This window comes from Stigmatopora nigra, chromosome 13 (genome assembly GCF_051989575.1).
Source record: "Stigmatopora nigra isolate UIUO_SnigA chromosome 13, RoL_Snig_1.1, whole genome shotgun sequence".
Lineage (NCBI taxonomy): Eukaryota > Metazoa > Chordata > Actinopteri > Syngnathiformes > Syngnathidae > Stigmatopora > Stigmatopora nigra.
The window spans coordinates 1,090,001-1,101,897 of record NC_135520.1 but is presented as its reverse complement, the minus strand read 5'-3'; the positions used below and the strand labels follow the sequence as shown (position 1 = coordinate 1,101,897).

The 11,897-nt window shown below is 40.2% G+C and overlaps 2 protein-coding genes across 9 annotated transcripts in view; one reads left to right on the top strand and one right to left on the bottom strand.

Annotated features, from left to right (window-relative positions):
* Positions 1-4: 4 nt before the first annotated feature.
* elavl1a (ELAV like RNA binding protein 1a) lies at positions 5-6,437 on the top strand. Of its 8 annotated transcripts, none has more exons than XM_077730893.1 (7): positions 8-170; positions 785-844; positions 2,429-2,603; positions 3,000-3,103; positions 3,758-3,911; positions 3,990-4,215; positions 4,727-6,437. In XM_077730893.1, the coding sequence occupies exons 2-7, from the start codon at positions 809-811 to the stop codon at positions 5,043-5,045; spliced, it is 1,014 nt and encodes a 337-aa protein (XP_077587019.1). In that variant the 5' UTR covers positions 8-170; positions 785-808; the 3' UTR covers positions 5,046-6,437. The 8 variants fall into 8 exon arrangements, with proteins under 8 accessions (XP_077587020.1, XP_077587022.1, XP_077587019.1 ...); XM_077730891.1 differs by lacking the exon at positions 8-170 and adding an exon at positions 242-508 and having other exon boundaries at positions 2,426-2,603; XM_077730892.1 differs by lacking the exon at positions 8-170 and adding an exon at positions 243-508.
* Positions 6,438-7,214: 777 nt separating this feature from the next.
* slc1a8b (solute carrier family 1 member 8b) overlaps positions 7,215-11,897 on the bottom strand; it is a 6,262-nt gene continuing 1,579 nt past the window's right edge. The window contains exons 4-11 of the mRNA XM_077731343.1: positions 10,317-10,359; positions 10,026-10,239; positions 9,851-9,950; positions 9,060-9,293; positions 8,800-8,994; positions 8,140-8,274; positions 7,882-8,059; positions 7,215-7,683 (exon numbers count right to left, since the gene is read on the bottom strand). Coding sequence (XP_077587469.1) covers positions 7,537-7,683; positions 7,882-8,059; positions 8,140-8,274; positions 8,800-8,994; positions 9,060-9,293; positions 9,851-9,950; positions 10,026-10,239; positions 10,317-10,359 — 1,246 coding nt within the window. The 3' untranslated portion in view covers positions 7,215-7,536. The remainder of the gene's footprint in view (positions 7,684-7,881; positions 8,060-8,139; positions 8,275-8,799; positions 8,995-9,059; positions 9,294-9,850; positions 9,951-10,025; positions 10,240-10,316; positions 10,360-11,897) is intronic.

Sequence of the window (11,897 nt, the reverse complement as noted above, 5' to 3'; positions counted from 1 at the left end):
AGGGGGCTGGAAACTGTCGTTCCCACCTGGCAACCCTGCCCATGACGCCCCGAAAAAGAAGAGCCCGGCCGGCGGAGAGGAGACGTAGTTCGGTGTCCAGTGGAAAGAAAACTCGCTTGGGCTAACTAAATAATAAAAAGGAAAGGCCCACCGCCCCTGTTGAAAAGCTGGTAAGGTTCTGAGAAATTCATTCTTGTGCCGTGGTGTGTTTGTGGTCTGTATTTTTTTGTTTTTCATTCGAGGTGACCGTCGCGGCCTGCAAGGGCTACGGCTAACATGGCTAAAGCTAACGCCCGGCTTTGAGGCCTGGTGAGAGTCTCCTGAAATTTTCACTACGGGCGGAGGAAATAGCGAGCAACTCGCGTAATGGAGCCGTCGTTTGTTACGTCGAACGTCTTTGTGAATCGTCAAAATCGTGGGAAAAGTTGTGTTTGGGTGTTTTCTTACGTTGAGTCAAGCCCGCTCAAGGTTGTCGGAGCGACGACTAGCGGTTCTGCTAATGCTAATAGTAGGTAGCTCCTTGGCGCCGTTTTCATTTTCTTCCAAACTATATAAACAACCGTAGCTACTTTCCCCCAAAAACATTATCACTTCTTACTTAAAAGATATAACTTAAAGCTTGAAATTCATTCAAAATAGTGCGTGTCAAATTGAAATGCATGAAATTGAACGAGCTAACCACTAAACCCGATGTACATGACAATTTAACATGTCATTCGTGCATTTATGTTATTAATAATTAATAGTTAAGATAACAGTGATTACATTCCACCCCCTTGTTCAGCTTCTGGAGCAGTCAAGTGTCTACATGGCAGTTCGTAGAGGACACATTCAGTACTTGGATGTAAGTTATTTTGCTCACTACAAAGCACAGCTGTGTTGTCAAGTAATTTGAAATAACCATCCTTCAACACATCAATACCATGAACGTGAAGGCACCACGTTGTGTTGTGTAAAGTGCATCCCTCACCCTCGTAACCTTCCCCCGGTTCTTACAAGTAGTGAAACCATACAAAGAATGGACCTTTCGTAAAAGTCTGCCTTGTTGCCAGTCTGCCAATCATCGCAATTCCGACTGATATCATAGTCTGTTACTGATTCATTCGGAAAGTATCCTTAAAAAGGGGCGGGGCACTTATTGTTTACCTAGTATCCATAGAGGTCAAAAGGCCAAAGTTACTGCGGACAAAGACATGAAGTTAAGCACATTTTGGGGGTTTTCTATTGGATAATTAGGCACTTTCTTTTTATGAATGTTCTTGCCTCTGCTAAATCAAGTTAGGTTGACTTTTAGATTTAGGCCACGCCTCTATGTGATTGTTTATTTTGAAGAGATTCCCCCCGGGAGTAGGGCTATTTTTTTATATCATATTTGGTACGACACGATTATTGTTGCGAAAGGTCCATTTATAATCTCCGTCCCGTGAGACCTAGAAACGTTACCATTTTAATTCTTGTCACGATCTTGTCTTGAAATATTAAAATAGGTGGTCAAGCGTATTTGCTTTTTGTTGTTTTCAAATAGCCGTCGCTTTCTAGTGTAGCTACCTGCTATATATGTTAACCGTCAATGCTTAGTGTCACATTCTCTTTTAGAATTGTACAAAATACGGTTGTTTTGACAGTTAACCTACTGCTCAAAATGGCATTGCCAAAATGCCTCTTTGAGAAAAATACTCAACATATCCTCCCTGTTGCTGTGAAGTGCATGAACTTGCAATATTCTCCAAAATGAGCACATCCCTGTCACGTGTAAGCGGTTTAATTGTGAAATTGCTGCCCTCCTGCTTTCTTCCCACCAGAATGCATGGTTTATACAGTAATCCCTCAAATATTGCGGTTAATCTAGACCAGACATGGCCACGATAGAGTTTCAGTGTGGGTTTCCGCATTTTTATGTACTTTAAAAATGTATTTTTAAAATAGTTAATAGCGATAATCGAGGGATTACTGTAAACCTATTCCTTCCCGAATGTATACCCATTTGTTTTGTTGTTGTTGTTTTTTTTTTGTTTTTTTTAGGATTAGCCCTATCCCTCAATTGTGACTGGACGTTTGGTCGCCGGGTGAATATAATTTTGAGAGCTGGTTTCAACAGTAGATATTTAAATATTAAACTCTCTCATAATATAATTTTGAGAGCTGATTTCAACTGTAATCTCTTTCATGTTGTCAAATGTCTGGCGACCAAACGTCCGGCCGACCAAACGTCCGAGTATCTCTCAATAGAACAACAAAAAATTCACCCAGCAATATCTGTAAGGCATAATTACAGTTCTTTATGGGTAAAACTGTCCGACATCTGTGTGTGTATTTGTATTAATGACCAATATTGGAGTTTTTCCCAATCCAAAATCTCCAAAGTCCCAAAATACTGCTGATTATTACAATATTCCAAGTTCTAACTCCACCCACTTTTGATTAGCAGGAGGCATTCGATATGTCCAACGGTTTCGACATGCCGGGCGAGGCCGTCGGGGACGCCAAGACCAACCTGATCGTCAACTACCTGCCGCAGGGCATGTCGCAGGACGACCTGCGCAACCTCTTCAGCAGCGTCGGCGAGGTGGAGTCGGCCAAGCTCATTCGAGATAAAGTCGGAGGTACGCGTGGGGGGTCCCGGGGGTGGGCGGGGCTACGGCTTTCGGAAACGCGACCCGGCTAACGGCGGAAAATCTTTTGTTTCCGACGGCAAAACGTCAAGTGGTGAAATAGAAAAAAAATCCTGGTTTCTGCTCATTCTTTTTTACAGGAATTGATTTTTTATTCTTTTTTGTTTGTTTGTTCGTTTGTTTGGATTTCATTTATTTATTTTTATTTTTTTTTAGGTTTCTGCACCCCCCTCCCCAGAGTTTGATTTATTCTAACGGCCCGTCCGGGATGATCTGTGAACATTTTATTTGTTTGTTTATTTGTTTGTTTAGACTAGCCACTAACTTATCACGTTTTTTTGTTTTGTTTTATTTTATTGTTTTCTTTTGTTTGTTTTTTTTCTCTAGGCCACAGTTTAGGGTATGGATTTGTTAACTATGTTAACCCTAGTGATGCAGAAAGAGCTATCGAATCACTGAATGGACTAAGGCTACATTCCAAAACTATCAAGGTAACGTGCACATATCAGGTGTTCCACCATTTGTCAAACGATGCCACCGCTCTCATGTAACACAACCGCGTTAGCCGTTTGCTAGCTAGTCATTTGCCAGGTGGTCTACTTTTGTTTTTGAGGTGTGGCAAAATAGAGGTTTATTAATTCAAGGACGAAAGGTCATTTCCCGCGTTTCTTATTCTCTGCCAGTTATTTTGCTAGCTATTTTCAAAATGTATCTATTGTCATCTTTACTTTGACAAAACAGGTTCCCAAAACGTTGGGACGCTATACCAATTAAAATGAATGTACTAAAAGACTTCAACATTATTCCAACCAACTCATCACTTATTTGAAACTTTTTGTGTTAATGTTGCTTTCAAGGCTCCAATCCGCCCTTACCTTGCACATTCCTGTTATAAATTCCAATTGGCCATAATGAAATGAATATTTCTATGGCCTCATTTCATACCAAAGGTAACAAAGATCTTCCAGAATTCTCTCCAAGTGGAAGAAAAGCATTTTTTTCGGATCTGGGTCCATCAGGGATTGCTTTCACTTTACGGGCAACCAAAAAGCTCTAAATACTTTTAATAATGTGCAAAAAAAAATCTTTGACCTGCCTGGGGAGACGTCCCGTTTCATTGGCCGCCGCCTTGCCTCCCGTCGCAGGTGTCGTACGCCCGGCCCAGCTCCGACACCATCAAAGACGCCAACCTGTACATCAGCAGCCTGCCCAGATCCATGATGCAAAAGGACGTGGAAGAAATGTTCTCACGCTTTGGCCGGATCATAAACTCCCGGGTCCTGGTCGACCAGTCCACAGGTAGGACGCCACTCGCTCAATGGTCCATTTGTCTCTCACTCAGTAGTGACCCATTTGTCTTTTTTCCCCTCCACACAGGAATGTCCCGTGGCAAAGCCTTCATCCGTTTCGATAAGCGCTCTGAAGCAGAGGAGGCGGTGAAAAACCTCAACGGGCAAAAGCCTCCTGGGGCCACCGAGCCCATCTCGGTGCGCTTTGCTGCCGACCCCAACCAAGTGAAGAATACGCAGATTATCTCCCAGCTCTACCACAACCAGTCCAGACGCTTCCCCGGGCCCATGCACCACCAGGCGCAGCGATTCAGGTAAGTGGCTAAAGTCGCCGTGTATAATTAGTCAGGTGACCGGTACTACTCCTAGACTGCCTGAGAGAAAGATTACTGAGCCAGTCTGTTAGTTTCCTATGGGCCTGAATGACATCTCATTTGTAATGTTCCCATTGCAATGCAGTCTTCTCTCAATTTTTCTTTGATGCTATTAATTATGTTTAAAAAATATCTTAGAAAATACCGTGTGAAATAATTTTTCTTAAGATTTTGCCTTCAAAATAACACATTTGTACTCCCTATTAAAACCATGTATATGGAGTTGAAAATTGTCAATTAGAGCTTTGTGATGATAACTTTGTTAGCCAAGCTTTAAGATGATTGGCCAAGAGGTTCAAAGAAGGGAGTTCATGTATGTTAATTGTTATTGACTTCCAGGTATGAAGAGCGTAGGTAGTTTAGCACTAACTACACAGTCACCTCTAGAGCCAGCCCTTGTTAATGTATTGGAATTTTTATGTACTGAAATTTTTTTTTTATTTTTGCGCAGGTTCTCCCCCATGGGCGTGGACCACATGAGCGGCATGGGCGGCGTGGCGGGCAACGCCGCCTCGGGTTGGTGCATCTTCATCTACAACCTGGGCCAGGAAGCGGACGAGAGCGTCCTGTGGCAGATGTTCGGCCCCTTCGGCGCCGTCACCAACGTCAAGGTCATCCGCGACTTTAACACCAACAAGTGCAAAGGCTTCGGATTCGTCACCATGACCAACTACGAGGAGGCCGCCATGGCCATCGCCAGCCTCAACGGTTACCGCTTGGGCGACAAGACCCTGCAGGTGTCCTTCAAGACCAGTAAAGGCCACAAGTAGGCGCCGTTTGGAGAAATACGGTTGGCTCGTTCACTCAAAACTGCACCTTTCGTCTAAAGGCTTTTTTGTTGTTGTTTTTTGTTCGGAATTTCATCCCACGTCGCTCTCGTTCGAGTTTTTTCGCATTTTTACAGAGCGCCGAACTCGAGTGTCCATCCGGAGGTTGGACACTACGCACGGGGGCGCCGTGTACGGGCGGACGGAAAATACGACTCATTGTAAATCGAAAGGTAAAAAAAAAATGGCTAGTTTGGAGCTTTGTTTTGCTCTGTTTTATTCCCATGGTTTTTGGATTATTGTTATAAAGAGGTATAGAGGCCTTAAATTATAATAATCCAGATGGATTATGCGAGCAAGGCACTTTAAATTGACCGCCATGACAGTCGGGAGAATTATCAAAATTGGAGGGAAACAATCTTGATTGTCTGGTCGTTTATTTTTTATCGTTATTACTGTTGTCGTTCTTTAAACGGGAAAAGTCATGTGGACCAAACGGAGGAAAATCATTTACGGTTAAAAAAAAAAAAAGGATAATAATAATTCTTGGTGGATTTGGTTGACCTTGTTTGGTTTCAAAAGTTTTAACACAAGTGCTCAAGTTTGGAGTGGAACAAAAAAAAATGGCCTTTTGTTTATGATTCTACTTTTCCTTTTTTTTCTTTGTTTTCCCTTTTCAAAACATTAAATTTTCTTTTGTTTTGCAAAAACTTTGCTTTGTTTGTTTTATCTTATTTCTGCTTTTTAAGTTAAAACATCCCACTCGTCTTTAACAAACACCATTTAGCGTTTATAATATTTGGAAAGAAAAAAATACAGAATTTTAATGTTAAGCCCCCATTTTAATCTTTATACTGTGAATATTTTTATTTCCCTGCATTGGGACCAATTTTAATCTAAAAAACGTAACGCTCGATTCAAGCTAATTTGTTTTAGCATACATGCTAACAGCTATTTCACCCTTTTTGTCCCCAAAACCTCTTTTCAAAATCCACAACTAATTTCCACAACGTCTTTCGATAACCCCCCTCTCCCCCACCACTAGTTTTTATTTGATTTTTATTCTTTTATTCTGTCTTTGACGTACGTATGTGCAATACTATGTTTTGACTAGCTCAAAGCAGGTAAGACCTGTCTCTTGTTGGACTTTAATTTTTATTTTTTTTACTGATTGGTACCACTGCTTTTGAGTGTTTTATGTTCCTCTCCTCCCTAAAAAAAAGAGAATTGTGGGGAGGCACTGCTTTCAAGCCTTAAATTTATGATCACAGGAGTTCATTTTTGTTCATATACAGTATTTATTTCTTCATATATGTCATGTTTTCTTGATATTTTTGAAGCCTGGCCTGTCTTAACATTATGTCAATAAAAAAAAATGGTGGATTTTAAGTGGAATGACAAGTTTGTCTATTTCCCAGCATGAAATAACAAGTATACTTTTAATTGCTAATGTCTTCTACTCATGGCTTAATAGTGTAATCATATTTTGTCATTTCTAATGTTATAAAATGTATATGAATGACTTCCCGAGGACATCCAAAGAAGGTAAATTGAGTTTTAAGTCCTCCAGACAAGTAAAGTTAAAGGTTTTCAAGATCTGGAAATGTCTTATTGGTGAGTACAATGTATTTTATTATACGGTTTTTCTTCTTCTAACTGTCAATTGAATTTTTAGACGTTCTGAAATTGGTATGAATTTAGTAAAGTAGTATTTGCGCCCATTATATCTGAGTACAGTTGTTCTCCCAAGTGTATTCCTTGTTTAAAGTGTGAAAAGTTATCGAATAGGTTAAAAAAAAAAACATCATTGCCTTTAAAGTTTTGGATGGATCAGTTTTGCAGTTTTTATGATTTTAGTGCAAATAAAGCATCCAGAATGATTCTGTATCATAATTAAGGAAAAACAGGCTTCAATTTGACTCGTACGTTTTTAAACCACAAGAGGGAGCCCGCGTACACCACTACAACCCATACTTTTCCCGTATTTCCGCGTTTTTTTTAATCATTTTAAATTGTGAATGCCATATATCAACCTTTGTACCGAAAGAAAAGGACAGCTATGCTAATAAATATTTATGAACTGAGTTTTTCACTTCATATTACATAAAAAAAGCTCTTAAAAGTATGCCTTAACCTGTGTTTTGACCCGCAGAAATTGAAAAATACTCAAAATTCAAGGGTGGAGCCAACAAACTTTTAATTGCAAAACAAAAGCACAAAAAAGTGGTATAAAAAGACATTAGATCGTCTCGTGTCGCTCTTTCTTACTAGTTACGCTCTATTTCTTAGTCGGTAATTCATTTGTCGTTTTAAGTTCGGCGGAACGCGTTTTAAGGCAACTGGATAAAAAGTTTACGCCTACTATTCTTCTCTAAACGGTTCCACGTGCAAATTGTACTTGATCGTGTAGTCAACGTGTACACTTGATGTCTTGGCACTGAAAAGTTGCTCTTGGTTAAATCTCTTTGGTTTATAGCCAACTTTACAAATGGACTCAAACTTGGCATAAGTTGTAGCAGGCCATTGGTTTCTCCAGAATATTATCACCGTCAACCTCAAACATGAAATCGCAGCGGTGTCCAATTAACGGTGTGTCGGATAGCGCCACACTCTGGTTGCCCACAGAAATCACTGTGTCTCTCTGTTGGGAGAAAAAAAAAGTCATTTTATTTCATTCTTCCTACTAAAAATCACAAAAAAACAATGTTAATTCCGAGTAAAATTGAGGAATTCTTTTTCCAAGACCGAATTTAAACCTAACCAAAGCCCTCAACAACAACAAATTGCAACAACAACAAAAAATCCGGCCATGGATTCGTATTTTAATTGACTTTCTTACCCGTTTTGATGAACTTCCATTATTCACCACCAGGGAGGCCATGGGATCCGGGGTAGCCCTCGGGGTAGCCCTCGGGGTATCCGCCGCGGCCTTCTCAAAGTCCTTCCTACACACGTGCGCCATGATTCCAGCCGCCAAGGCGTCCCCGAGGACGTTTATCATCGTCCTGAAGCGATCGCTGTCAGAAACGAGACGGTAAGGTTATTAACCCTTTCATCTTTTAACCCCCAAAAACTAATTCTCTGCATCTAGACTCACAGGACCCAATCGATGGCCACTATCAGAGAAATGTCAGCCGGCGGTAACCCGACGGAGGTCAAGACGATCACCATGGTAACCAGACCGGCTTGTGGTATTCCAGCCGCGCCGATGCTAGCCGCCGTCGCCGTGATGCTAAGTAGCAGTGAGTTAAGATATTATTTTTTTCTGTCAGCAGGGCGGCACTCTAGGCTATGATGTAAATTGGTGTTAAAGTGGTGGCTCGGGGGCCAAATTTGGCCCGTCGCATCATTTTGTGCGGCCCGGGAAAGTCAATCGTGAGTGCCGACTTTGTTTTAGAGCAAATTAAAGTATAGATGTATATTAAATTTCCGGATTTTCCCCCTTTTAAATTAATAATTGTCATTTTTAATCCATATTTTCTGTTTTTAGTTCAAAAATCATTTTGTAAAATCTATTTTTTAAATACATGGATTAAATGAATTGGGTTAAAAGCAACATTAAAAACAATGTTTATTTAAGTTTTTTTTTCTTAGTCATTGAAAATTTCTTTCAATCATCCGGACCACACAAAATGATTCGGCGGGCCACATTTGGCCCGCGGGCCGCCACTTTGACACCCGTTGTAAACCCCTTGTTACCTTTTGTTTTTCTCTACTTTATAGTAACACACCTAGTCTACACAAAAACTCATCTTACCTGATGGTGACCAGCTGACCAAAATCCAAGTCATACTCGTTGACTTGAGCGATAAAAATGGCCGCCACCGCCTCGTACAGAGCCGTCCCGTCCATGTTGATGGTGGCTCCCACTGGCAGGACGAAACGAGCGATCTGACGGTCCACGCCGCAATTCTCCAGCAGACATTTCATGGTGATCGGCAAAGTAGCCGAACTGGAAAAAAATTCCAAAACGTTCGTATCTGACGGCGTCAAAGCCGGATGCTAAAGCGCCCTCACCTGGAAGACGTGGCTAATGCGATGACCAGAGCCTGCAAAAGCCCTCTGATGAAACTGAAGGGATTTTTGCGGGTGAAGAAGAAGTAGAAAAGGGGCAGCAAGATGAGGCCGTGAACAAAGAGGCCCGACAGAACCGTGATGAAGTACATTCCCAGTTTTTCTCCCAGGTGAGCCGGGTCGTGCATGTCCAAGATCTTTCCCGCCACCAAAAATACGATCCCGAAAGGAAAATACCTAGCAGAGAGAACAGTTACCTCAGGGGTGGGCAATTTTTTAGGCCTGGGGGGGCCATATTGACTTTAAAAATGTGAAAGATGGGGAGTAGGTCAGTAAAAGATACGATACACATAAAAAAGTGCATCCGTTAACAGTACATATGAAACATAAACAGAAAAAAAGGACTCAAGTATTAACATACTCATTACTCATCATTAAAGTAAAAAGTATAAAGTGTAAAGTAAGTAAAGGAATGTATTAAGAAATATTAAAATGTCATTTAAAAAAAATGGCTGGAAATCTTGCGGTGGAGGAGGAGCTATGTTTTGGAAAATTTTGTAAACAAAGATGGCATTTGCATATTTAACAGTATTGTTCAAGTGTTTATATTTTTTTAATTATCTGACAGTCGTGGCATGTTTTTTTTTTTGGCTTTCCGTCCAATACTTTCAGATCTTAAATTCAATTCCAGTGTTGTTTTTGTGAGGGTGAGAAAGATACTATACTGACTTGGTTGCCATGTGCTATTTATTTTTGGACCTAATCTGTTTATTTTTCAAGCGTGCGTTTCTCACCACATGGCCGCGTTAATGATCTTCATGACGCACTCGTTGATGCACTGACACACGTTGACCAGCGGGGCACCGCGTTCGCCCATCTTGCCCAACAGCAACCCTAAGAAAAAACACCCGTATATGGCTATTTTGCATTTCTTCACCCTCAAAAATATCCCCCTGGCGCTTCGCTCACCCATGGTGGCGGAGAAAATGACGATGCCCAGCACGTTCATGCCCTTGCTGGTGCTGGGTACGATTTTGTAGTTGACGTCGGGGGCCGGGGTGATGTCCAGGAAGACCGGGTGGCCCAATCGCGGGTTGTGGTAGTCGGGCATGACGTAAACGTAGTTGGTTTGGGATTCTTTCACGTTGGGACTCTGGACGATCGGGACTAGATCCGTCCGGTACTGCGGAACCACAAACGGTTTATGTAAAAGTACTTTAGGAAGTTTTTTTGGGGGGGGGGAAAGTGGGTTGTGCTTACTTGTTGGAAGGTGGCTTCAATTAAATTGGAAGGGATCATATTCCTAGTAGAGAGAAAGAGTGAAGTATTTGATGATTACTTATATTTTCTAAATAACTAATAATATAGGATGTATGATTTAAAAAATAAATGAAATCCATGCCCAGTTTTGATTGGCTCAATTACGAAAATATCATTGAAAAAGGCATGCACAAGAATCTTAAATTCAGCCTAGATTTTGTGACATTGTTAACACTAGATAGTCTAGTTAGTCAATTAGTTTGGGTAAAAACTGATGTGACTTCAATTTATAGCCAGGAATTATCCAATTTCTGTCTGTTCTTGTCGATAATTTTGTGTAAAAAAACAATCACTTGTGATGATTTATGCTATATTGGGTCTGATTTTCTTGCCTTTTTTATTGTTGTTGTTGCTGTACATTTCATTTTTCTGGAACGTGAGTTTCCATCATGTATGGATATTAAAAAAACAGTAATCCCTCGAATATCGCGGTTAATTTTGACCAAATATGACTGTAACAATTGAAAAATAGCAAAATAGGCTTACCCTTATTGTAACTAGCATGCATTTTCACATTTTTATCGAAAACCATAATCATTAATAGCGGGCCTTTTTGAAAATGGGCCTTAATTTCCCTATTTTTTTTCAGAAAGTGGACGTGGGAAGAAAAACACCAGATGCTCCAAAAATTGAAAACAGTCTGAGGGATTTACGCCACGCGACGTACGATCACGTAAGAGATCTCTTATGTCAATCCGACGCCACGCTCTTAATCAGATTTAGCCGTGGTTTATTCGTGGAGTTGTTACATCAACGCTATACCGTGCTTAAGCGTAACCACGGTGAAAAACAGAGAGTAGCGGAGAGAGAGAGAGAGAGAGAGAGAGAGTAAGCGTGGGATTAAGAGATTAGCAACAGTAAGTGGCTAGCTAGCGTATTATTAGCTGGCCATGACACTGCAACTAGTTTGTTTTGTTTCTGCTTGGAGGACAAAAAGAAGGGATGTTTGATTTTTTGGGAGGTTTTCCTTTAAAAAAAAACAAAAAGGGATTTTTCAACATTTGGTTTTGTTTTTTTGGGTTGCCAGATTGAACCAATTTGTCATTTTTCCCAGTTTTATTTATAGGATGGAGGCAAGATGACATTAGAGTAAATGTTTATGTTTAAATGATGGGCAGGAATTAGTGTATTTAATTATTATTGTAATTTTTTTTAGGAAAAGACCTTAATAGGTATATTGAAATTAAAGTATAACTAATTTCTATTCTGCTAAGGCTGCTCTCATGCACTATTTAACTGACTTCATATTTAAAAAATATATATATTTGACTTGATTATTGAATTTCTACTCATTCATTCATGAAATTCTACTTTGATATAAACATACCAGGTTTTAACCAGTGCTTATTTAACTAATCTAACTAAATAATTCAGAGAAATTATTTAACTAATTCAACTGAATTATTTTTCTTGATTGTTTCCTCTTCAATTTTTGTTGTCATTTTTGCACTTTTTGGTGCAAATTCAAATCTCATTATAGTTGTACAATGACAAAAAAAACATCCAATTCAATGTTCAAGA

Coding starts and splice junctions, on each gene's coding strand:
- elavl1a (XM_077730889.1), top strand. Junction 2,604..2,999: donor CATTCGAGATAAAGTCGGAG/GTACGCGTGGGG, acceptor TTTTTTCTCTAG/GCCACAGTTTAGGGTATGGA. Junction 3,104..3,757: donor TACATTCCAAAACTATCAAG/GTAACGTGCACA, acceptor CTCCCGTCGCAG/GTGTCGTACGCCCGGCCCAG.